This window comes from Solea solea, chromosome 12 (assembly GCF_958295425.1).
Source record: "Solea solea chromosome 12, fSolSol10.1, whole genome shotgun sequence".
Taxonomy (NCBI): Eukaryota; Metazoa; Chordata; class Actinopteri; order Pleuronectiformes; family Soleidae; genus Solea; species Solea solea.
Window position 1 is genome coordinate 4,620,597 of NC_081145.1, and position 25,662 is coordinate 4,646,258.

General features: G+C 39.6%; 1 protein-coding gene across 4 annotated transcripts in view; it reads left to right on the top strand.

The window, feature by feature from the left end:
- Window positions 1–7,002: 7,002 nt before the first annotated feature.
- The window catches only part of LOC131470240 (voltage-dependent calcium channel subunit alpha-2/delta-1), a 97,179-nt gene continuing 78,519 nt past the window's right edge, over window positions 7,003–25,662 (top strand). For all 4 annotated transcript variants that reach the window (XM_058645938.1, XM_058645941.1, XM_058645937.1 and 1 more), the window contains exons 1-3: window positions 7,003–7,338; window positions 13,785–13,866; window positions 14,964–15,080. In XM_058645938.1, the coding sequence (XP_058501921.1) occupies window positions 7,232–7,338; window positions 13,785–13,866; window positions 14,964–15,080 (306 nt within the window). In that variant the 5' untranslated portion in view covers window positions 7,003–7,231. The remainder of the gene's footprint in view (window positions 7,339–13,784; window positions 13,867–14,963; window positions 15,081–25,662) is intronic.

Consider the following 25,662-nt stretch of genomic DNA (forward strand, 5'->3'; position numbering starts at 1 on the left):
TTGATATACAGACATTTAGATCCCAATCTAATATTTACTGAATGTAAACTTATGTTGTAATAATAATAACAACAACAACAACAACAACAATAATAATAATAATAATAATATCAAATGCAGTTTAAAGTTTTTTATCAAGGCAATTTTTTGTCATTAAAAATTTTATTTGAAAATAAAATTGGTACATAAGTCATAGTTCCGTCCAGATTTCATTCCATTCCACATTGTTTTATATTTGGGGGAAAAAAAAAATGATATTAATATACAAAATAGTTAATAATAAGATTGATAATAACAGGTCAAGATATTAACATATTAAATATATAATAAAATAGAGTGTAAATCTGTTGAATAAACAGTGATTACGCAGCGTCTCACGTGTCATGGGCCTTGTTTTAACTCACGTGTCTTGGCTCTGGCTGATTTTGCACACCTGTGTTTGATCACCTACAATTACCAGCTGCATAAAGACCTCAGTGGTTCATTTGCTTGTGACTAGAGTGTTTGAACCTACACAGTGGTGCACTCATGGCTGATCAGCAAGTACTTGTTTTCCTGAGTTTGTACTTTGCTCTTTGGCAAGATAAATACTTTTAATTTGCACCTGTGCCACACTCATACAATTGTATGCCTCTTAAAGTTGCACACACACCATCACAGCCAGGGCAGTTCATTCCACAGTTTTTGGAACATGGTTGCTTAAAGCAGTTTCTCCTCTTGCCCGTCTCACTGATTAGAATATGAAAACATCCATAATGTAGGAGGATGATATATTAAAGAGAGCTTCACATGTGCATAAAACGACTTAAATATCAATTCAGAAAGAAATGGAAAGCCAGTGCAGAGAAGCTAAGCTGAGGAGTGATGTGCTCTCTTTTCTTCTCTTTTTCAAGTGTTGGTGAAAACTAGCTGATGTTTGCCAGTCACATATTTTTTGATTACAGTTGATCAGCTTCCATGAACTGACTTCACTGCATCCAGTTAACATTCTGTGAGTGAAAGTAGAATTTATATGTCTCAAATTAAATCTGTATTCAGAATGTTTCCTTTTTTATTCACATATAAAGTTCTGAGCACAACTGGGGAACATTGGCTTCCCTATAGTATCATTATAAATCAAAGCTTTCAAATCTACTGACTGTCAAAATGCAAAGCCCTGAGTGACAATCAGTCTAACTCCAGTTGTTTGTGGCCTCGTTTGTTTGTGCAGTGGTTTTCTCTGCAGTGTGAAACTCACTCAGACCGTCACTGTGGTCTTTACATTGAATGATGACATCATCTCTACATCCTGGAGACCATATATCATTCTTGGTAAGTGTTGTTTACGTATGTCAAATGTTGTTCACCTCCCACATTTTTTCCTTAACTGGGTCATTTAAGGAGAACTTGCGTTAAGTTGTGTTGTTCGTCCCTTTACTCCAGGGGTGTCCAAACTTTTTTAACGAGGGACAGATTTGATAATTTGAAGATTCCCGGGGGCCAATGGTCCCTTCAGATCTTTTTTAACAGTACACACTTGGTCTGAGCTAATTCTGCACTTTTTAGACCCACTCGTAGGGGGACGGGACCTCATTCCCAGTGTCCGCCATCTTTGCTAACAGTTGCGCTAACAGGACCAAGTGTCACTAGTGGGCACGTAACAAAGAAAATAATGAAGATATTTCTCAACTCAGGGGAAACTGAGGTTGGGAAGCACAGTTTTTCAAAAACACTACCCCTATTTTTTAGCTTTTTGCTGCTCCATATAGCTGCAATATAAAGACGGCCACTGAGAGGCAGCGTTGGTTCAACCAAATGACTGATGCCTGACTGTGAAGGAGAAGACCATTGTTGTGTAACTCACGGTGTTTTGAAAAAGGTACAAACTTTAAGAACTGTTTGACTCCCCATAGGAAATATTTATTCTGGTTAATTAACTATAATCCTGTCAACACATGGATAAAGCAAAGTCAATTATGGAATTTATAAACCACAAATAAGTAAGCAATATATAGACAAGATAAATAGATCGATAGATACTTTATTGATCCCAAAACTCGCAAATGATTGTGTTACTGCAGCGTGGTTTCATGCAATTTACTACTCTTAAACAGTGAAACATACTTAAATAAAATATAAAATAAGATGTTGAAGTAGATAAGAAAAAAAAGAATTAAATACGTACAAGGGCTGTATACATTGCACATTTAAATTTTCAGTTTTGAAATAATCTTTCCTTTATATATAAAGATAGATTATTATAAAACTGAATTTAACCAAATAAACAAATAAAATACAACAACAAATGATACTTAGTGGAATTGAGCAGACGAAGCAAAGTATTTTCAGAGTGTAATGTTATTGTTTTTATCACTGGATGAATTTTTATGTGATCAAAAAACACTGCACTAAAAAGAAACACTACATTCGGGTAAATAACAGCTGTTGTCCTTTTACTGTCATTGTTAAATATGGAGTTTTAGATTCTAACACACAGGAATATGAGGATTTTTCTTATCTATTTGTCTCCAGATGTGAACGCGTACATGGACAAACTTTATTGTATTTGTTGAAAACCTTACAATAGTTGTAGGTGCAAAAATAAAGTCTATTAGGGTAAACCAGTTCTCCTGCATCACCTCCAGAGGGCAGTGTGTTTCATCAAACAAGATTCTCAACTGGTTCTATCTTCAAGTATTGGATTTTGATGTGATAACTAATTTTGGATTCATTAAAGCAGTGGTGATAAACATTCAAATACAAATGTAATGTGACGTCGGTAACATTTAGTTCATGGTCTAATGGGTTCACACAAAGTCTTTTTAGGGCCACACAACTCTCTCTGGACTTGTTGTGTCTCAATAGTCAAGGCTGTGTCCTCCAGGTGTGGATTTGGCAGCCGGATTTTGTCAAAATGGTTAAACCTAATTTCCCATCAGGGCACATGAGCACAGGAAAGTGCAACCACGTCAGTAGTGCGGGGTGAACAGTGTGGTGCTGCCAGTGCAGATATTTAAAAAAAAAAAAAACAGGGACAAAGAAGTACAGTCCAGTCAAGAGAGGAGAGACTTTGGGCTGAAAGATGATGTGGTGGGGGTCGGAATGTCTGTTAATGTCTGTCAGTCTCTGTCTGTCTGTGGTGAAGTGATGATGTGGCGGGGAGTAATGTACTGTATAATACATGTGAAATATATTTATTTTATATCATATTATATTCTATTCTTCAGATGTTTTGACTGATTAGGCAGCAGCTGTGATTCAGGACTTTGACCTGTGGAGGGCAGTGTTTAGCACAGTCTGACACAATTTATTAGGAGAAGAAGGTGATTTGGTGAGTTGTGTGTGCTGGACTGTCTCATTTCTCACAGCGTCTGACTTCCGTGTCCTTGTAGGATGTGCACACTGCACACAGGAAGTGATTCACGAGACAGACATAGGCAGCAGCAGCAACATGGTGCTGGTGAAGCAAATGCAGTTGGACTGAAAACACAAGAAAGCGCCCCGTGAAAAGTTTCAGAAGTTAACCCTGCTGCTCAAAAAACCCACTCATTCAACAATCTGACAAAAGAAAAGCTTCTTGTCCCCACCAGCCCCGCCCCTGCTCTGCTGCTACACACACACAAACGCTCCCTCAGTCAGGTCTCATAGCATTACTTGACAGAGCCTGATTTCAAATGGACGCATGTCTGATGCTTTTGTGAGGAACAACAGGCCTCAGAGAAAGAGAAACTGTCATGTGGATACCATCAGTTGTACCTCTTGTTTGCGTGTTGACCGTATGATACAGGGAGAGGTGTAGCATGCAGTGCAGTCTGCATTCTGACACCTCTTACGCTTCTGGATACGAGGTGTTCCTGTATAATAATGATAAAAAAGAACCACATAGTGGGGATGTCTTTACTGTTATGTTCCTCTACACACTGCTACCTCTCCAGTTCCCACAAAATTCACTTTTACCCCCCCCCCCCAATTTCATCAGCAGGTGCATCCAAAGTCACGCTGGGTATAATGAGTGTGAGGAAGGTGTTTGAGAGCGAGTGTGGACGACGAGGTGATGTGTAATGTTGGGGGGGGGTTAAGAGTTCCTCAATGCAGTGCAGTGAGAGGAGAAAGAGGAGGGGTGTGGTGGGGGGGATGGAGATGGGAGAGACAAAGAGAGAAGGGGGGGTGCGATGGATGGTGTGTGGTTGCCAGGCAACGATTGATAACCAAATCCCCGCGCATCCTGCTTGTGCTGCCCTACCTTCCCTCCAGACCTGAATATCACACACACACACAGTGTTGACTCTCTTTTAAATTAAAACATATGTGTCCTTCAGTGGTATGATAGCTTTTACTGTATATTCAATGTTTTTTTTTTGTTTTTTTTTCTCTCCATACATTCCATACAATTCATATCATTATCACTTTAGTCAACATACATGTGTGCGTTTGAGTTTTCATTGCATAAATGCATTCCATGGAATAAATAGCTGTAAAAAGAACAGCACAGAAGCAAAGGCATGAGATAGATAGATAGATAGATAGATAGATAGATAGATAGATAGATAGATAGATAGATAGATAGATAGACATACATTTACATCTCGTCTCATGTTTGAAAAGGAGTAGGCAGAACTATAAACTTAATAATAAATCTGAATAATATTACATACACTGTAGACAGAATATGTACATGGAATAGGAAATTCACAAAGCAAAGACACAAAATCAGAGAATATGAAATATGAAAAGAAAAATAAAGGACACACCACACACTCAGCTCCTTGTTCTTGACTTAAACCACTGTGAAATGAGCAATTAGCAAAGTATGATCCTCAATTTCTTTTTTTCTTCATTGATATTCCTGAGGGATATCCAAAAGAAAAATGTATAGCGTTTGATTGCATGTTGTGTTTACTTGCATTATAGGACAGGAGGGGAGAAAAAAACACACACACACACACACAGCCACCAATTCAGTCTCGTAAAACACTTCTATGATTAATGATGCTGCATTTTATTGGGCTTTTTTTTTACTGTACTTTGCTCATTTACACTATAGGCTATGTGTGTGAAATCAATATGTACATCTGTCACTCTGGCCATAACTCCCACAGAAAACGGCTTCTCTGCTCGCTGTCACTCATGCTGCTCAGATGACTGATAGTGATTGGCAAAGATTGTGCTATCAAAGCCATTAAATTATCCCATCGCTCAAGGTTGGAGGCAGTTGCAAGGTCAGAGGGCTTTCTTTTTTGTGTGCTTGTAACTGTGGTAACTGTTCTTTTTATATATATATATATATACCATGTGAGTCAGATGTTTCTTTATATAGGAGGTAAAAGCAATCACAGAAAAACCACAGATGCAGCTAAGTGACAAGTGTCTCATCTATCTATTTGTTTTCTTCAGGGAGGCATCAACAATAAATATTAACAGTTAATTATTGTTAGCACTGAATTGCCTGTAATTAAACTCCAAGCTATCCAGTTTTCACTCTTTCTTTTAAAATAGTTATTATTGTTATTACTATTGTGTTTTTGTATGTGGAGCCAGAGACATCGTTCAAGTTTAACCTAAACATATGGAATCATGTACAACTCCACAGAAGGGAATACAGGTTGTATATGCAACAGTGCACACCACATTTGAAGCAGCTTTGAGGGCTCATCAAGACTAGACAACCACTTGTTCAAGTAGGGCAATTAAGTTTCAAATGAGTTGATATCCATAATTGTCATGATAAAATGTTAGATTATTAAGTTTATGAAGTTTTTCCCAGTTCATTTTGGTACTGCAATTCTTTACAGAATAGAGAAGCCTTTGGGGAGCAACCACAAAACAGTGCATTGTGAAAGTAAATGAATAAATACAAATATAAAATAATGAGTAATTCATGCGGAGGGTTGTTTGTCTCCATGTGTGTCCCTGCAATCTGTCCAGGGTGTACCCCGCCTATCGCCCTATGTCAGCGGAGATTGGCACAGCACCCCCCACGACCCTCCTGTGGAAGATAAAGCTGTAGAAAATGGATGGATGGAAAAAAGACAGCTTGCCACTCACTGCATGGCTCCATTGCATTGCTATGTGCAATGAATATAGAATAAAGTGGAGCAGTACAGTAATTGTGTGAGAGGCATTCTTTTTCCGTGCACATGGAGTGTATTTTATTGCGTTTTATTTGCATTTTTATTTTAGTGTGTTTTATTGTCGGCTGTGGATAATTGAAATGTGTATTGTAAATGTGCGAGTAAAAAACAACAGTGGTTAACAGGTCTGTTCTGTCATGGAGCTTCACAGGTATGGACGAGAGCAGGGTTTTAAAAAACCCGTGCAGGACTCTGATCCAAACACATACAAGGTTAAACAATATGCACTGACACAGAAAGCTCAGAGCCACTGCATCTACCTACTTTCAGCTGTCTGTCTTTGAATGCATCTCCACTGCAGACCCTTGTTTTTCTTCACATCTGGTCAAGACTTTTTTGAGAGGGGTACTGAGGCTGTTCTAGTTTTTTCACACCATGTACAAATATATATACATTATACATATATATGTACATACTGTATATATATACATATACATTAACATATACATATATATGTATGTATATATATGTAACAATGACTATAAATATAACCATCTATTAATCGGTCTACCTCGTGCTGTTGTGATACACATACAATGGTAATAAATTGCTCAGCCATGTGTGTGTATATAGATGTATATTCAATATATATATTCAATATTCAACCCACAGCAGTAAAAGTATAAATTGCAGTATGTCAATAATGGCAGTAATTAGTACCACATAAGATGTAAGGAACATATGTGATTTATTTTGTGCCTCTGGATTGGAAAAGAGGGGAGAGACAACATTGTGTGGCGCGTGTGTGTGTGTGTGCGCGCATGTGTGCATGTGTGTGTGACTAAGAGAGAGGGAGGGGGGTGAGAAAGAGAGAGGAAAGTGTGTGTGTGAGTGAGAGAGAAAGAGAGAGAGGGAGAGAGAGTGAGGGAGGAGAGGGAGGGATCTCCAGCTCCAGTACCTGTTAGAGCCGTGGATTGACCGGCTGATCAGATTAGAGGTGTCAGGGTTTGTTAATCTGTGAGGGAGCAGACTCTCTGTCACTCACGCTGCTGCCTTCTCTGCTGCACACTGCCTCTCTCCCATTCACCGGCACCAGAGGGGAGTGGATCACATTTTGGTGTTGACGTTCGTCGGGGAATTTCCTCCCCTTTTCCTTTTCTTTTATCCCTTTTTTCTTTTTTATGATTTATCTTACAATGGGTACCTGCAGACAGCGAGTCTGGCTCTTCCTGCTCCTGCTCTGGCAGCTCAGCGGCTCTTTGGCATCGCAGTTTCCGACCCAGCTCATGTAAGTATATGTCTGTAATCCTGTGTTGTTGTTGTTGTTGTTGTTGTTTGTTTTTTTCTTCTTTTTTTTTGAACAGACTCTGTGGTTTGGATGCATGTGTTTGATTTAATGAGCCACTTGCAGCGCAGGCTGCACGGTATATACGTGTGCGCGTGGGGGCGTGATCGTGTCGGGGTGGGCAGGTCGGCTCTTTTTCATTCATGCGCCCGTGGTGATCTTTTAAGGGTGGACATCATCACAATGTACCTGGCTGCTCGTCTCCCGTCTGTATTTACATTGTTGTTGTTGTTGTTGTGCATTGCTCTTGCTCTCACTTTACAAAACTCACTCAAACACTTAATACATGGCTCAAAATAAAACCACAAGACCTTTACAAAAGCACACACTGTGAGAAGAACAATCCCCATACGTCCACACCTCTGTTTACTGTAGGATACAACTTGTATTCCAACATATATATAGAAGAGGTTTCTTCAGCTTGTTGAGTTATTTCAAGACACTGGAAGACACTGAAAGTCCCACAGGTGAAGGAATGGGCCAGTGCATTGGCTGATGCTGCGTCTGAAGTGACACCTGTGGGGATGAGGTGTCCCCTTGGGATACATTCTGGGATCACATAAATACTGTGTATATATGAGAGGTGTGTGTGCATGTCATTCCCGAAATTGGTATTCATGTATGTATTCCCGTCTCTTGGACTCCTGAACCAAGTCTGTAAAACACAACTGTCACATACATGAAAGAGGAGTTTAGATATTTTAAGTTTAAATGTTTGTTTTTTTAAACACAACTCAACATTTCATGATATCATAAAAAAAAGACACCTGTTCATTTTAAATTAAGTTGTGTCAGTCAGTATTTTAACTGCTGTTTCAAACCTCCTCATTCAGTCTGTGTAGGGCTTGAATAAACACTATTGTCATGATTTGGTTGGCTCCAGTTTGTATTATGGTTGCGATACATTGTAGTTTGATAGTTTGATAACTTTAAATTCAAAATTTCTTCTTTATGTTAAATATTTTACATGATTTAGCTGACGAAAAGGGCATCGACATGCAGTCTTGTAAGATGTATACTATGCATGCTAAGCTAACATGCTACTTTGTAAATTTAGCATGTGTTCTGTCAATGTGATGGTAGCCATACTTTCTGCCACCCATGTGTGGTGCTCTTATGGAGAAAGGAACATGCAGAGTCTAGTCCACGATGGAGCAGTGCTAGTAAAAAGGATTAACAAGTGGGTGAACCAACTTGTTTAAGAAATTCAATCGTTCATTTTATGTGCAGGATGACCACTTTAGATGAGATAGAATTGTGTTATTCAGACCTTAACACAGCCTGAGCTTATCTCTTCCCGGTGTACTGGTGAAGGTGGTTGACTTAATTGGAAATAAATTGTAATGTAAAAGTCAGTCAAATGCAAGAAGGTCACTGGTTTTCTCTGGGTGCTCTGGCTTCCTCTGATAGTACAAACCCGTAGCTTTGAATGTGACAGTGAATGGTTGTTTGTCGCTGTAAGTCTGGCGACCTTTCACCCCATGTCAGCTGGGATTGGCTTCACCTCCGCCCACAACCTACATGTGGAGAATAAAGTGGTGGAAAATGAATGAATGAACTCACTTAAATCAACAAAACACTTCATACATGTGTCAAAATAAACTCAGTTGACCATACAGACGGACTTACCCTAAGCCTCATAACACACTGAATTAAAACACACTAACAACAGAGAACATCGCACAAGTTAAGATCTTTCATCTTTAAAGTTTAAAGTGATCTTGAATGAAAACCAAATCTTTATGGTTAACAGAGTTTTCAACTTTTGCCTCTACTGTATTGTTCTTGTTGGAATATGATGTCCAATCCAAATCGCATGACTCTGTATTCATGATGGACACTGGCATTGTTTTCACTTTAATGACCATTGAGAATAAACTCATTCTTATTTCCATGGCCTTTTCTTCTTGTTGGATTGTTTGCTGAATTCCATTTCTATCTGAGGATGTGGAGGAATATTCCTTTGAATCCTGAGCAGAGGAAAATGTATGAGCTGTATCATCCTCTGTAGTCCTTCCTAAAGGTTTTCCCTCTTGCCTTCTGATATTCCTCAGATCTCTCAAGTTGTAATATACACAATAGGTCTTTTAAGTCAGTGATATAAAGGGGATGCATCTAATCATGTTGGAATATGTGTGTGGAAAATGGCCGTGTCTCTCTCTGATGAGGAAATGCCACTCAGTTTCTTATACGTAGACCTCATGTGTCGTGCAGCAGCATGACACATTAAAATCAGTAGAAGCTCAGCTTCAATTGATCTCTATGTGACATCCCAGAATAGTTTTTTTCACTGTGGTGAAAGAGGCGCTGATCAGGTGAGTGCGGTAAAAGTGTCACTTCCAGGGAAGCTCAGCGTCTCTGTGCAGTGGGCGGGCGTGGACGCTGGGCTGAAGCATGATGACTTTTTGATTGACAGCGTTGTGGAAATGAATACATTTCTACAAAAAATAAGTAGGCCTGAAATGAGCTTCCCTTGTTTAGAAAGGCCAGCAACCGCCACTGATACACACACTTTAGGAGTAACGTTTGCCTTAAATTTAACTATATATATATGCCGACCAGGAAGCTGTGAATATGAATGCGAAGTTCACTATCACGATGAACGAGAGCACCTGATGTGAAGTGATCACTCTACATGAGGAATCTGTTGTCTGTGGGTTTACATCACTCGCTCTTCTTCACTCGCTTTGAGTGATCCACATATTGTATGCAGCCGTTTATATACAGTATTGTATGTCTATGTATGTATATGAGCAGCGCTGTTGCCTGCCAAGATGGCGTTACCTTGGTTGCGTGGCATTAGCTACTTGAGATCTATAGATCTATATGTATGTGTATATATATACATATATATATATATATATATATATATATATATATATATATATATACATGCATATATGTATATATAGATATAAGATATTGGGCTGGTAAAAGCTCAAAATCCAAAGCCTTCAACTTAATATCCATTGATATAGTTTTTCAGTATTTAGGCCACACTGAGGACTACTAGACTACATTGCCCACTTGTGTGTTGGTGTCTGGGCTGCAGAGCTGAAACGGAGCTCTGCAGGTTGTTTTGTTGTTACTGTTAGTGTTTCCATGCCCCATTCCGCTTCGCTGTCTGGACTGGACCACTCCTGTCTGTGCTTCAGTGAGGTTGTATAATTAGACTGTAGTTTAACACTATCTACCACCGAGGTACGCGCCGTGGGCTAACTCATTACCTCGCTCAGGTCCATAGTGGCACCACATCTGTCTCCCCTGTTTCTTGTATTGTCTCCACACTCGTCTTTGTGTTTTTCTCCCATTTGCTCTCCCTGTGTCTGAAAAACAATGTAGGCCAGTGTCTGACCCAGTTGCCATTTGTATGTGTGTGTGTGTGTATGTGTTTAATTATCCAGTGTAGTACTAGAGGCTGCAGTAATCAAAGCTCAGGAACCAGAGCAGAAACATTTTGCCAAATCAGCACAACAACAATGGCTTTATAACTATATAGGCACCTCTGAATCATCACATTGTTATTTTAGCCAGTGATGAGACTTAACAATATAATAACAGTGGAGCAGATGGCGAGATAATGAGCTCCGCTCTTCACTAAATTAACGATTATAGCGAAAGAGCTAAAATAAGAAGCACAAGCCACAATTTCAGGGGGTGATGTGACTTCATATAGATCAGCTGTGACAGACTGACAGTAGATCTCACCTCGTGGTATTTATGAAGTGTCGCTGTGTAAAACCACGTGGGGAACTGAAGCAATGTTTGGAAATATACAATTTAAGGACAAACAAATCATGTACTGAGGTTTTTCTGCCCGTGTATAATCCATGTTGTTGTTTAGAGGTCCAGTGCATACAAATTAGGGCTGAGGATTCTCCCTCTCGAGGGGTCACCACAGCAAATGATCCGTATATTTGATTTGGCAGAGATTTTTATGTCGGATGTCCTTTCTGTGATTTTGTTCTAGCTGCTTTGTTTCAAATTGTAATTTAGATTATGATTAATTATTCATAATAATTAGTGTCTCATGGCGAGCCTGCAGATTGCATAAATCTCCACTCCACTCCTCCACTCACCCTTCTCTTTCCCATGTGTGTCAGGGAACTATGGTGGCCTTCACAAACCATATATGATGTAAACACTCTTTCACAAGTCTCCACTGTTCCACCTTCTCAAATCTGCCATGTTCTATTCCTCCTTCTTCATAGGCATGCTCTCCTTTGTTTGCAGTGAGCGGTTGAAGCCTCTGTGGAGCAAGATCCTTGGCTAAAGCCTATACAACAGGCTTTTTCCAAGGCCACGAACACCAAGTGGTTTTCTACTTTATTATACACTTACACAAACGTATGGGTAGTATATTCAATTTCTACCAATAAACCTTCCCTAAATGTTACACACTGGAGCTTTAAAGGGTATTTAATAACCAGAATTTACTGTGAATATTCATAAAAAGCAATGTGCTCATAGCTTTATAGTCCTTGACTGTGCATAATGAGCAGAGTGAGCTTTTTACTGCAAGCTATCTTTGTCTGCACATTACATTGAATTGACACACACACACAGTACATACAGTACAGTATCACTAAATTGAGTATTTAGAAATGCAGTTCATATAGTCTTTTGAGTTTTGTAAAGTTTTGTGAAGGTCCATATTATCTATGGCCGACCTGCACATGCATACATACTGCAGCATAACCACGGTTCTCTCAGAGATTCATCAGCCCATGGGACCTGTGTGTTTTACAGATTTGCACTAGTAGCAGTATGGATTTTACAGCAGCTAAAATGTTGACGGATAGTCCTCAGCTTCTCTGATTTAAGAAAATGTCAACGATAAAAAGCATGTTAGTTTCCCTGTGCCTTAGTGTGAAGCCAGAATTGACTTTGATTTACCTGTCGAGGATGTTCACAGAAGCAGACTGTTTGGAACTGCTCTCAAATGCACTTTGGACTACAATTCATTTCAAATAACAATAATAATAATAATACAATGCATAAAATACAATATACATATATATATACATATATGTATATATATATATATATATATATACAGTATATACAGACATTTACCTCAACATAAGGATGGATGACTCTTAATCACTGCAGCTGTTATTAATTTGCCTCCCAGAGCCATTAAGTTCTCCACTGTCACCGTCAGCATCCATGTTTTCCACATCTGGAAAAGTGTTGCTTTGGGAATCGTGGAAATGCAGCTGAATCATGTTCTGACCCTGTTGTGGTGTCTCGATTTCCTTTTTTTTCCTAAACAGTTTCAAACTGTGCTATGCCCTCTGGTACTCTCTCTCTGTCTCTCTCCCTCTCCCTTTCTCATGCAACGTATCTCATCTTTCTTCACAAGCGTTCCTGCTTTCAATTTTCCTCACCCACTGTGGATTTTGTGTCCCTGATGAATCTTTCTAATTCCTCCTCTGTCTTCTTGATCTTCTGTAGCTTTTCTGCTTCTTGCCACCTCCCTTTGCAGTGTCGGTGTCGGTGTTTCGCACTGTTAGTGTAATGTCTCTGACTTTCATTATGCAGCTGCACATTCTGGTTATATGTTTTTCAGGGTGTGCATCTCTGCTTTGTGTTTATTTCACAGTATAACCTACTTCTTTACCATTTAGGCGGAGCGCACAGCTCAATCTGTATTAATGTGAATACAGGGCGGTGCGGTGGCTGCCCCCCCCATACAAACCTGTTTTTATTCTCATGTAATATTAATGTCACTATCTATATCTGTGTGTGCAAGCATGGCAGCATATAAGGGTGAATTAATGCACCTGCATGCACACTGGTTGTGTTTTTCTGTTGCTCACCTCTCTCACCAGGTCCACCTCATTTATGAGTCCAATTATTCACCGTGTCACTTTAAGTATAGTGTCTCTGTTGCGCCCTCACGCATATCCATCCATTGCAATTGTGTTCCAGAGACAAGGAGGGAGATATTATACTATGTGAGTATATCTTAATGCATGTGAGCTCACTGTGTGTTGACAAGATGATTGGATGCAGAGGGGTGAGGAGGACCTGATGTCCCCCCCGCAGCTCTGTGTCGGTGCTGCTACCTCGCACCGCTCACCTGTCCTCTCACATCGCCATCGCCGGACACAGCACTGCACCCGACACTTCAGCTGATTGCTTGACTTCATGCTTGAACTCAATGAAAGTAATCACATTTGCTGACACCCAGTGACACGTGAAGGAGTAGAAGATATTGTATTTGGTTCTAGTTCGATTGGTTGAGTTATTCCCCGCTTTGGCCTTTGTTTTGATGCCCGCGGTGACTGGATGATCCTGTTGACTGACAGTTTAATTGCACATTGAAGTTTCCTTTTGTTGCGGCGACGTCTGAGATTCACTGCGAGCATTGCTTTGTCTTGTAGGATTAAAGAATGGGTGGATCAGATGCAGAAGGAGCTCATTACCCTGGCAGACACGGCCACAGCTGGGAAGAGCCTCACTCAGGTATAAACAGTGAAACACAACACACACACACACATCATTCAAATTTAACACAGGTATCTCCACATAAAGTTGGATTCTGTCAAGTCATTGCCTGCGATTGAGTATGAGTCTGGAGAGGATGTGTGGTGACCGACAGGTGCAAATGCACCGCGAAGACCCAAAACACATGCAGGAGGAGGAACACATACAAACCCCAAAACACGCAAGACAGAAAACACACGCAAATCCCAAAACACATGCAGAAATTAAAACACCAGCATATTCAATAAAGGAAGTGGGTCTGTGGGAGTGCTCCTACGACCAGCCATAATTCTTACTTTATTAAAAGACCTTTATTAAGAGGTTAGCCGACTGCAATCAAGCTCTCTGTCACTCGTTCATCTGTAGTCACACTACCTGACGCTGAATTTTAACGCCTAAATTAAGGGATTTACGCAAAAAATAAATTTTTAAGGACATCGACGCCCGGTTTTGAAAATAAAATACTCGGATCACTGTATCTGTGTAACCGTTTGAAAGCACATCTCCTCGCAGCTATGTTTCAGAGATCTATTAATCAGATATGAACATCTGTACAAAGTACTGTATACATTCATATCTGATCGTGTGTAAACCTGTTTTACCGTACAATGTTTGAAAAAAATTGAAATCAAAAGTCAGATTCGCTCTTTTAATACAAAATTATTATCAACTTTGAGATGTAATAAAAGCATGCTTTTCTACGCCCAGAGCAAACTACTGCTGATTTAAAAAACACTGATCATAAAAGCTGCGTCGATACAGGAGGATAACCTCTTTTATCTTTTATTATTATTATCATGCGCTTTTATTAAAGTAACAAAAATGAGCGCTCCCACAGATCCACTTCCCTTTTAGAATATGCCGTTGTTTTCGTTTCTGCTTGTGTTTTTGAATCTGTTTTTTTGTTAATTTAATTAATTTAATTTAACATTAACGTAGCATCTTATTTAACATATTTTCTGCAAATACTGTAGTACAAATTTTGCATATTACACCTCAGAATTGTGAATGTGTAAATATGTAATGATAATTGCATGTGTGGCTGTATACTATACTAGACTCTACTCTCTGTGTAGATTTTTCTGAGAAACCAGCACCTGTTCAGTGTTGAGCAAAACGATGCGGAGGAGCTGGTGGCCAGAGCAGCCAGGAACATTGAGCAGCTGCTGCGCAAGAGATCTGCTGCCTTGAAGGTAAGACTCGTCCCACTCTGAGGAGCCAGCTGTCAGTGTGTGAGTGTGAACACTGAGCAGGAAGAGACACAGAGGGCTGAGAGACACAGAGGTGTTTCCCGTCAGTTGTAGGTGTAGAATTGACTATGTATATTACTCAATAATCAAATGTGTGTGTGCTGAAAACTGATATTAAGTCCTGTAGATGTCCCTGTCAGACCTGGTTACTGCTTTTTCACTGACATAAGCAGTAAATGGTGAATGGTTTGTTTGTATGTAGCTTTCCTAGTTTTGATGACCACTCAAAGCTGCTTTACACTACAGGTTTGCCATTCACCCATTCACACACTTTCACTCACACTTGTAAGTTTCATGAGTTTGGTGTTGAAGAACTTGACTCACCTGACTTCAACCCCATCGAGCACCTTGAACTGGAACAGTGATTGCGAACCAGGTCTTCTCGTCCAACATCCGTGCCAGACCTCATAAATGCTCTACAGAATGAATGGACACTAATTCCCATAGGGACACTTGAGGAAAGTCTTCCAATGGAAGCTGTTATAGCTTCCAAATGGGGACCAACTCCATATTAAAGTCCTGTAAACGCATTTGAATAAGTCATTAGAGTCCCTGTTTAATGGCCCGGTATCCAAATACTTTTGTAGTGTATGGGCAACGCGTTTTCCATCAATTATCTTTCATACCAATTCACATGCTGCCAGCACAGCCGTCAGGAACAACATGGGGTTAAATGTCTTGCCCAAGGACACACTGGCATGCAGACTTGCAGAGCCGGGAATCAAACCCATGACTGTCAAGTCGACAACTCCCTCGACCACTGCGCTATACCGTCATAGGCAGCACAGAGGGATAAAGCTTGATTTATACTCAAGATTTTGTCAAGATGGACAAAAAAATGGATGATGGACATTGTCATATTTTGTCTTCTCAATAAAAGTAAAATAAAAACTTCCTTATCAAATATAAAAGGAGCTCATACTGTATATAGATACCAATAAACGAGGAGGACAGGAGGATGTTCTGAAACTGATCAGGATGATACAAGAGCCAGCTGGAAGATGGGATGTGGCTGGTTGCCAAGGAGACGGCTGGAATCTTCTGCAAGAGCATAAATTGAAAATGCAACTTGTTAAGCTTTGTCAAGTGATAATAATCACCTAGTGTCAAATGACAAAGTATAAACCAGGCTTAACAAAGTGCAACATAATTATGTTAACGTAGTGTGGCTAGCAAAATCAAAACATCCCATCTAATCACGGTGAAATGCAAAAGCTGGAGCATCGTTTCCCTTCCTTGATTTATGAACGTCATCTTTTATATTCTGAGCCAGTTCCCATTGAATTTATTAATTTACTTTGACCGATATATATATATATATACTGTATATATATCTTTGTATATATAAATATATATATACATACCACTATCCTCCCTCAATCATACAATATTAAATGTTGTTTTTTTTGTATCATAGTTGATTTATTTTATTTTAATGAATGAGGCTATGGTTATATTTGTAACATTTTATCATTGTTGAAAAATAACTTGACTTTTAAAGCTATTAATATTGCTTATGTGAATCTCTGGACCCATGAAATGAACTTGATTTTGCACTATGTTGTTATACTGAGAATCTGGCCTTAGGGTTGAGGAGAGATGGAACGAGGTTAACCAAGAAAGTTAAAATGTTCCCAGTAAATGAGCCTGTTGTTCTTGGCTGTTTGACTCTAACAAGGAGAACAATGAACCACTACACTGACCCCCGAGAGCTTTAGCTGCAGGGTACAACACTTCTTATAGTTTAGTGTTGGTGAGAGAGATATTATAATCCTGAGTTCTATTCAAAGATTAACTACACCCTTGTTACATGTTTACATACATACATATATATATATATATATATATATATATATATATGTACACACACAAAAAATGAAAAATAAAATAAAGCCAAAAAATTAAAATACATGTACCTACATTTTACCCACTGGACCTGAAAAGGTATTAGTGATTAGTTGAAATAAGTAATTAGTACTGCTAATTACAAGATATGTGGGTTTTCTGTTGCCCAGACTTCACACAGCAGCATGAACAAAGCTAATTATTATTGCAATACTTTAGTAATAGTCCACCTGTATTTCAATGGTGATGTGTGTAGAGAATATTTACATTGACTGTATATACAATGTAGAGTTTTGGGTTTGCAGAAATGAGATTCTACTTTGTGCTTCTGTTCCATTTACATCGGAAGTCAGAACTGGGAGTGACGACATCCCAGAGTTCCCCAAGAGAAGTAGGAAAACACATGGACATGAAAGTATCTTGAGCTAGCCATTTTTAGCCATCGTTGGAGTCGATAACAAAGCTCTGCGTGGCATGTGTGTGACTGTGTTAGGGTTAGAAGAAAGATAGAAGTCAGGGTTCCTGAACGCTCCATGAATTCCAACAACAAATGGAACGCACACAAAATGTTCCAGAGGAGTTAATGGCACCCATCACTACCTCCCCTAACTACTTTTAGGTGTTCTTTGATAGAACACATTTATTTATCCTTTTCATTTAAGTACAGAATGTTCCCAATTTAGATGAAAATAGACAGTGGAGATCAGTACATGTGAGTCGACACCAGCGTGATTGACAGTAGGTTCCTGGTTGCAGGTGATGCTTCTGCTTTCAAATATTGGAGGCTCAAAAACGGTAGTTATTTTGAAACCGGAAGACTTTGTCAATTTTAAGCGTGGTGATTATATAGCGTGCATGTGCAGTAATAAGGCTAACTGAAGCTTGCACAAAGAGGAATAAAAAGCAAGGACTGAAATCTTTCATTTGCTGGATTCAGTGTGGTAATGAGAGCTTTGACCCTGGGGAGGTTCTCTCTTTCTCTCTCTCCCTCTCTTTCCATTTCATCATCTATTTTTTTTTTTCTACATAAATGGGTCAGAGATGCTTTATAGTAGGAGAGTGAACTGTTTTTATACATTCAAAGGGAGTTCACGGCAGTCTTCACCCCTGGCTTTATAAGGCCTCATCATTGTTGTCTTATTAGGACTGGAGAGCGAGTTATTTATGAACGTTCATAAACACTCATCTCTTGCCTGTGTCTGTCTTTTGTATGCTAAGTAAACACGCTGGTGTTCTTATCATTTTTCCATGAACTGGTGCCATGAGATGTGTAAGCAGCGAGGATAAAAACTGGCCTCACTGTACAAGTGATGGGTTGTGTTAGTGTGTGTGTGTTCATGTGTGTTAAGGGTATAGTTGATAAGTCAGGGGTCAACCGGCCTGTTGCCGAGGCTCCACCCAACCCCTGGACATCAGTCACTTCTTACTTTTATTGCGTCTTTGTGTCTCATCATCTCCTACGAGTGTGTAACCTCAGGGCACGACGATATTGGATTCTGTCCTGAAACATATGACTGGGGAGATAAATGGATGATATGAAAAAAAGGGGGGGAATTCATGAATGCGATGGCTCGGTGTGGATGGATGGAGAGACGAGTGAAGGCAGATTGGTGGACGAGAGCAGATGAGAAGAGCTCAGGAAATAGTCGGTCACCATATTTCTGATTATTGCTCCATGTCTTTCTACGGCAGAGGTCTCTGTGGTCCAGATCCAGACCCTAACCCGGAGCCATTTCCATCAGTCATTGATAATTGCCACTCGTTGACCGCCTGTTTGTGTTTTGTAGCCGTTACGTCACTACAGATCCAGGGAAGTCAGACCAATCACATGTGCGGTGAAACGTTAAGTTAATCATTATGTATCGAGCCGTCAGTGAGCGAGTGAGGCTCATGCGCTACATGGAGAGAAGAGGGAATGAACGGATGAATAAACTGATAATCAGAGAAGACTAAGAAAAATAACTTCACATCAAGTGAACTAAAAAGAGCAATGTAGAGAGCACAGGTTTTGAATCAAAGATATTTTGTAACAACAACACAAGAGTACAAATGTGGATTTCATTTTCCATTTCTTAAGTGCTTACAAATGGTTTGGCCAGCTCAATATATATATATATATATATATATATATATATATATTATATTTGTATAACACATTTCATACACAACGGCAACTCAATGTGCTTTACATACATACATTAATACGCTCACAATTTAAACAAATACCCATTAAAATACAGACAAAATGGTGTATAGAAGAAGAGAAAGAGAGCAAGAAGACAAGAAGTCAGACTAAAATTGGAGTAAAGTTAATTAAGGAATACAATTTACATTAAAAGAGCTCAATCATAAGCATAGGAGAATATAACTGTTTTGGCTTTCAGCAGGGCTGTCGCTAAATACACCTCTGTGAAATGATGATGAGATTTTAGACATTTCCTTTGCTAAATGTTGGAGATGAACCCACGTTTTCAGGATTGTTAAGTCTTTTTAACTGATCTACAGTTCGGCATTGTTCAGTTTAATTCTTGTGCCTCTTCCTGTGATGGCACTCTGTCCAATCAGTCACGGGTTTATCCTGGGTACGACGTCATGAGTCGAGCTAGTGGAAACGCGCTTTATGTCACGTAGGCCACCACTACAATACAATACATACAATACAGAAATAGGCAATAAGACAATGAGCCCATTATGCAGGGCCATGTTCAGGGTCTAAGCAATTGAATGAGTAAATTGAATGTTTCCAATCTTTTGTTCATGAGTGCAATAAACATTTTGATTTGTGAAAAAAAATCGTGCCAGAGAATCTTGATCTCAATTCTAAGCAAAAATAATTGTGATTCACATTTTTTCCAGAATCATGCAGCCCTATTAGATATTATCATGTTCCATACATTTAGTTACATTAGACATTTTCTTTATATCTGGACCTCCTGGAATATTAACCATGACTTCAGGGATCTTGGGCCTTTAGCCTCAATTACCAGCAAAAGCAGAACGTAATATATGTTCCAATATTTCTCTTTGTGTTAATTTCCTTTGACATGCACTTGGAAGGAACTCTTTAATTAGAGCTTGACCAAGACACTTTGGCTCCAGTGTCAGCTTTCATCCTCGAGTGTCCCCGCCTCTGATCTTTAACTCTGGTGCGATGGGTGACCTTTGAGAGACCCAGAGTTTACCTTTCCACAGGTGTGTGACGCAACGCAAGCATGTGTCTGTGTGTGTGTATCCCCTCATGCTTCTATAAATAAGTGTGTAGCAGAGTGTCACATGCATTATTAATGAGTACTCGGCCTCACACTGTTCAGAGTGATTGCTTTATCAAAGGTTTGACAACGTATGCCTGGGCTCAAGCTCAGCAGGGAGCACTCACCGACACACAGACATGTGCAACTGCTGAGAGGAGCATGTGTAGAGGCTTTAAAGGCTGCAGCTTCTTCCTCTTTCCTCTCAGACTCTTGTCTGCCTAAGTGTCACTTGACCTCTGTTTTATTTCCAGTGCTTTGATTTAGTTTGACTTTTAGGTTTTACTTTGGAATTGTCCTGTTTGTTTTTGTCCCATAGTTAGTGGTGTTGTCTTTTTTATCTTTGTTGATTTTGTGGATTTTCTGCTTTATTTTGTCACTTCCTATTTTGTTTGCATACTCACCTCTTGTCTTCTGTCATGTGACTTCACCGCTCCCTGGTCTTTGTCTGCTTTCTCACCTTTGTGATAGCCCGCCCTCGCCCTAATTACCTTCATCTGTGTATAACTGTCTGTCCCTTTCTATACTGTTTGTATAAATACTCACCCAATTTCTCTTTGTTCTCAGTCAGATTGTCTGTTTAGTCTCTTGTTAGCATCTTGTGTCCTGTTCTCCCATGGTTCTGCAACGTTGTATTATTTTTCACGTCACATTAAAGCAGAACTACAGGATTTTTACCCTCATTTAACAGCATCAGAGTCATTGTAATGGTTAAATGTCTTGTTGCAGTCAGGCTTCAATCCCCACCCACTGTCTGTTCGTGGAAAACCAGCCTTGCAAGTTCAGGATAGCCGACCCAAGAAGAAATACATATTGCTTTACTGCACTACACACACAAAGGTTTTTAAGAAGTAGAAAATGAAATCTTGAGATGATTAGTGTTATATTGTGGCTGCGGCTACAAATAAATCAGAGGGGCTGTAGGTAAAATAGGCAACTTAAGTTTAAATAGGGAACGGCTATCAAAATTATATTATATATATTATTATTATTATATATATAAAGTGTTTCCCTCCTCTAGAGACTTGAGTTTGCCAGGTATCTTTAGGATCCAGTGCCTCACAAATTGAAGGACAAATCTATGTGGAGCTACTGTATAGACACTTATACCACTTTCCCTCAACATAAGCATCATTTGTAGGCTGTGCATTACATTTTCATCTGATGATAATTTAGTTATTATTACTGGCACTGGATTTCAGTTTTACATATGTCCTTCATCTCCGGTCACACATCATGATCATTTTATGAATGAATACGATGTCATCGTTATTATTATAGTTTTATTATAGTTTATCTTATCTCCAAGAATGGAGATAAGAGAAATGACAGACCCACTGACCATGACCCAGGGAGCTGCGGGATCCCAACCCTCCCAATTAAGGTTCATTTAGTTAACATGAAATGAATGTGAATACCGGGTCTGAACAGGGTCTAAAGGACTTTTTTACTATTACTTCATTTACAGTAGTAGAGTACAGCACTATTTCACTATCATGGTGAGACTGTTTCACACGCATCAGTCACTTTTTTGTTTGTGTGAACTCAAATCACTGCACAGGAGGCCTGTGATAAGCAATCAAACAGAAGGAAAACCTTAAACTTAAACTTAACTATGTCTATATTGTTTTACACGGGGAATGTTGACTCTGCTTTCCTTATATGCATTTAGTCTTTCATGTGGTCTACACAGATTTGAGACTTGGCAACAGTTGAGGACGGATTCTGACAGATTTAGAGATAGTTAGCATCTGATAAGAGAGAGCTGGTTTCCAGTACAGCCTGGAATGTGATTGCTGACCATTTGGTGACCCCCCCACTTTCCTGTAGACAATAGATGTTATGTCCCTAACATGTGAATAGATGGCTTCTTCTCAGTGTTTTTTGTTAACAATTTCTTTGAATGGGAGAAGTTTTTTGGTTTTCTATTGAGTTTCACATTCATTGCCTTGCCTTGTTTCTGCTTCCTGCGTCAAATGAAGATGTGGCGGCAAAGATAGGGTGGGCAGAAATCTGTTGGTCATAGGTTCTGTTTGTCCGGTCCCGTGTGTCATAGTTGTTCATGCTTTCAATCGTTCACTCATATGCTGTGCTTTATCATCTATTTCCCTCTAAATGGGAACAGAATTTACAAAACTGGCATTATGTTCTATTGGAAATGAGCTAGAACTAGTGATCAATACTTTATCTCTTCAGGACAATATTTACTTGTGTAATAAATCAAGCTATTTCACATAGACTTCAATTTAAACAGTTATTTTTGCAATTATTGGAGTTGCCCCCTAGTGGTTTACTCCTCCTTGATTTTTTTTTTTCATTATTATTCTTATTTAATTGGAAAATGTAGACACTGACAGTAGACACTGCAGGGTACTCACATAGCATACACTAATGCAGACATCTTGATGTGCAATGAAAAGTATGGCGCTGTGCATGATTAGAGTCAATATTTACTTCTTTTACAGAAGGGGCGCGGGGCTGTTTTTTTCAAAAGCAGCTGATTACATATTGAAAGGGTTTTGCCTCAAGCTAATCCGGGTAATGCTCACCTTCCCTTGTCCCCAGCCTGCTCGGTTTTTGTCTCGCTGTCTGTGTACACTGTAATTAAAAACTTGATTACTGATGCTGCAGAACCATTAAAGCTGAAGGCAAACTGATAAAACACTGCAGACAGACAAACACTCGAGCTCACGCATCACTGTATACAAGTGTACAAGGCTTTTCTTTGTGTGTGTGTGTGTGCAGTTGCATTCTGCTCCTGAGGTGAAGAACTCTGTCGAGTGACTGATGAGCTGGTCTACAACATTACTTAGAGTAATACGTCAACCAGTAGCACTAAAACTGTACAGGACAGCAGTACGTTACTACTGTGTGTGTGTGTGTTTGGTGAAGTCAAAAATCAGTCAACTGAAATAGGGAAAGCCTGATTTGTCTGTCAGGTTAAAGCAGGGGTGTCCAAAGAGGGCCAGATTAGATCATGTGAAGATTCCGGGGGCCCAATGGTCCCTTCAGACATTTTTTTAACAGTACAAGTTACATACAAATGCACAAATGTTTTATAACTATTTTACTTCCATCGTCATCATCATCATTTCAACAGTCCATGTTAATGTAGTCACAAATAATAGGTGCTTCAGCAAGTTAATTTCCCTGGCATCTTCTTATCTTATCTTATCTTATCTTATCTTATCTTATCCCACCTTATCTCATGTTAAATATTTCACTGTGCCACACGACTCAGGTGTTACACAGGGTTCCTTATTCGATCTGTGGCTCCCCTGGGATGATTTGAGGTGTCCTTGAGAAAGACACCAAACCTCTCACTGCTCCTGGTGCATCATCATTGTATGGATGTGTGAGTGTGACTCAGCGAGTGAAACATTCACTGTCAAGAGGCCAGTAGGGTAGAAAAGATGTGGTTGTTGCCATTTTACATTGCATATACACACATATTGTACATTTTTATAAAATACATTCTTATACTGAAGAAAACATCTCTGGGAATGTAAATGCTGTTTTAAAGACAGACTCAGCAAAACTGGCATAGTTGGTTCTGTCATTGTCATCATTCCTAGTCCCTAAAGGTGTGTACTGTACACGGCCTTTTCTCTTGTAGAGCGCAGTGAATAACAGTATACTTAAAGTACAAGTACAGAATACATCAGACACACAGCTCAAGCTGTAATCTCGTGTCCCTGGCTTTACCAAAATACAGCATGTAGAAATCCGGTCATTTTGAAAACAACGGTAAATTCCACGCTGTTACAAATGATGAAATTGTCCGTTTTACAACACTGATAATTGAAGGTACACATTATTATTGAATGGTGCCACAGATGTTCACCCATAAGGTTCATGAAGAACGGAAGCGGATTTCCTGTCGCAACATCAAGCATTCCATGTAAACAGCTCCATTTTACTGTATTTGCAAACTGTGGCTCTTAAACACGGAGTGTCACAGTGGCTACATGGTGGGATTGTGGGTAGTACTGTTGCCTCACAGCACGAAGGTCATCTGTTAGAATCCTGGTTCCACTGAGGGCCTTTTTCTACATGGAGTTTGCGTGTTCTCCCCATGGGTTCTCTCCATTTACGCCAGTGTCCTTAACCACAGAGTGGTTGTGAATCAGAGAGTAAATGGTTGTTTACCTTTTATGTGTTTGCCCTGCAATGGACAGGTGACCTGTGGATTGGCAGCACCTCCTCCCGTGACCCTCATGTGGAGGGTAACGTAGCAGGCGGTGAAACGAGTGAGGGTCACCGTCACGACAAAATCTGTTTTATCACAATAATGTCCACATGAAATCATTTTCCAAAATATTTAAATCCTGTTTTTCCCTTTGATTGCACTGAAGTTTACAGGAACATCAGGTCAACTAACACATACTTCATCTTCAGCATATATCACATTGTCGTCCTTAGGTTTCCTAATGCACGACAATCCAGTTATCTAGTTCCTCTCACTTAGACACACACATGTTGAGAGCATCATGTGTAAAGTGTGCATGTGATGAATAAAGTCTTCATGCTTCAGATGCCGGAGCATATTTCTATTAATCTGCCACCTGCTGTCGCTGTGTTATATTAAGGAGCACAAGATGTGACTTTATGATGGGTTTACTTGAGTGTGTGTGTGTGTGTGTGTGTGTGCGTGTGTGTGTGCCAACTTAAGGCAGCAGTAATGAGCAGAGGCTATGATACGATCAGAGATGTTCCGGTCTCCCGAGCAGATGTTCCTGAACGTCCCCTCTCTGCTCTGTGCTGATCATACTAAACAGAAAAGAAGTGTGTGTGTGTGTGTGTGTGTGTGTTTCTGTCACTGTGCCTGCATTCCTGTTGATATATGTGTGTGTGTGTGTGTGTGTGTCATAGAAAGAAGGAAAGGGAGGGAGTGGCACAGAAGGGGAATTCTAACACAAATCTCAATGAGGCCTTCCTGGTTAAATACATGTTATGAATATAATATTAATAATAAACTATTCATGTATTAATACTTACATGGGGTCAGAAAAAAGGTCAAATTATGTGATCTTTTTTTTTTCAAAGTGGGACTAACACTCCTGGATGTTGCAGTTGGGATTCACATTGTTATTGCGTGTTCAACTGGACCAAACTGGCTCTGCACATGTTCCACGGTTCACACCCCCGGGGGTTTAACCTGGAAATAATTAAAGGAGCCATTACACAGAAGAAAAAAACAGTGGAAAAATAAAAAAGAGACTCCATCTTAATCTCATTTGAGACCAAGTATGAGTCTGGAAGGGGTGTAGTCACCTCCCGCTTCAAGCATACTCCCTCTGTATGCAGTTGGAAACCAATCGTGGAACAAGTAAAAGGGAAGCAACAGCCGTATCTAAAGACAGCTGCTCTTCAGTGGCTGCCATGTTGGACGTAAACAAAATAAGTCGTCATCATGTTAAGTCCGCCTTAAC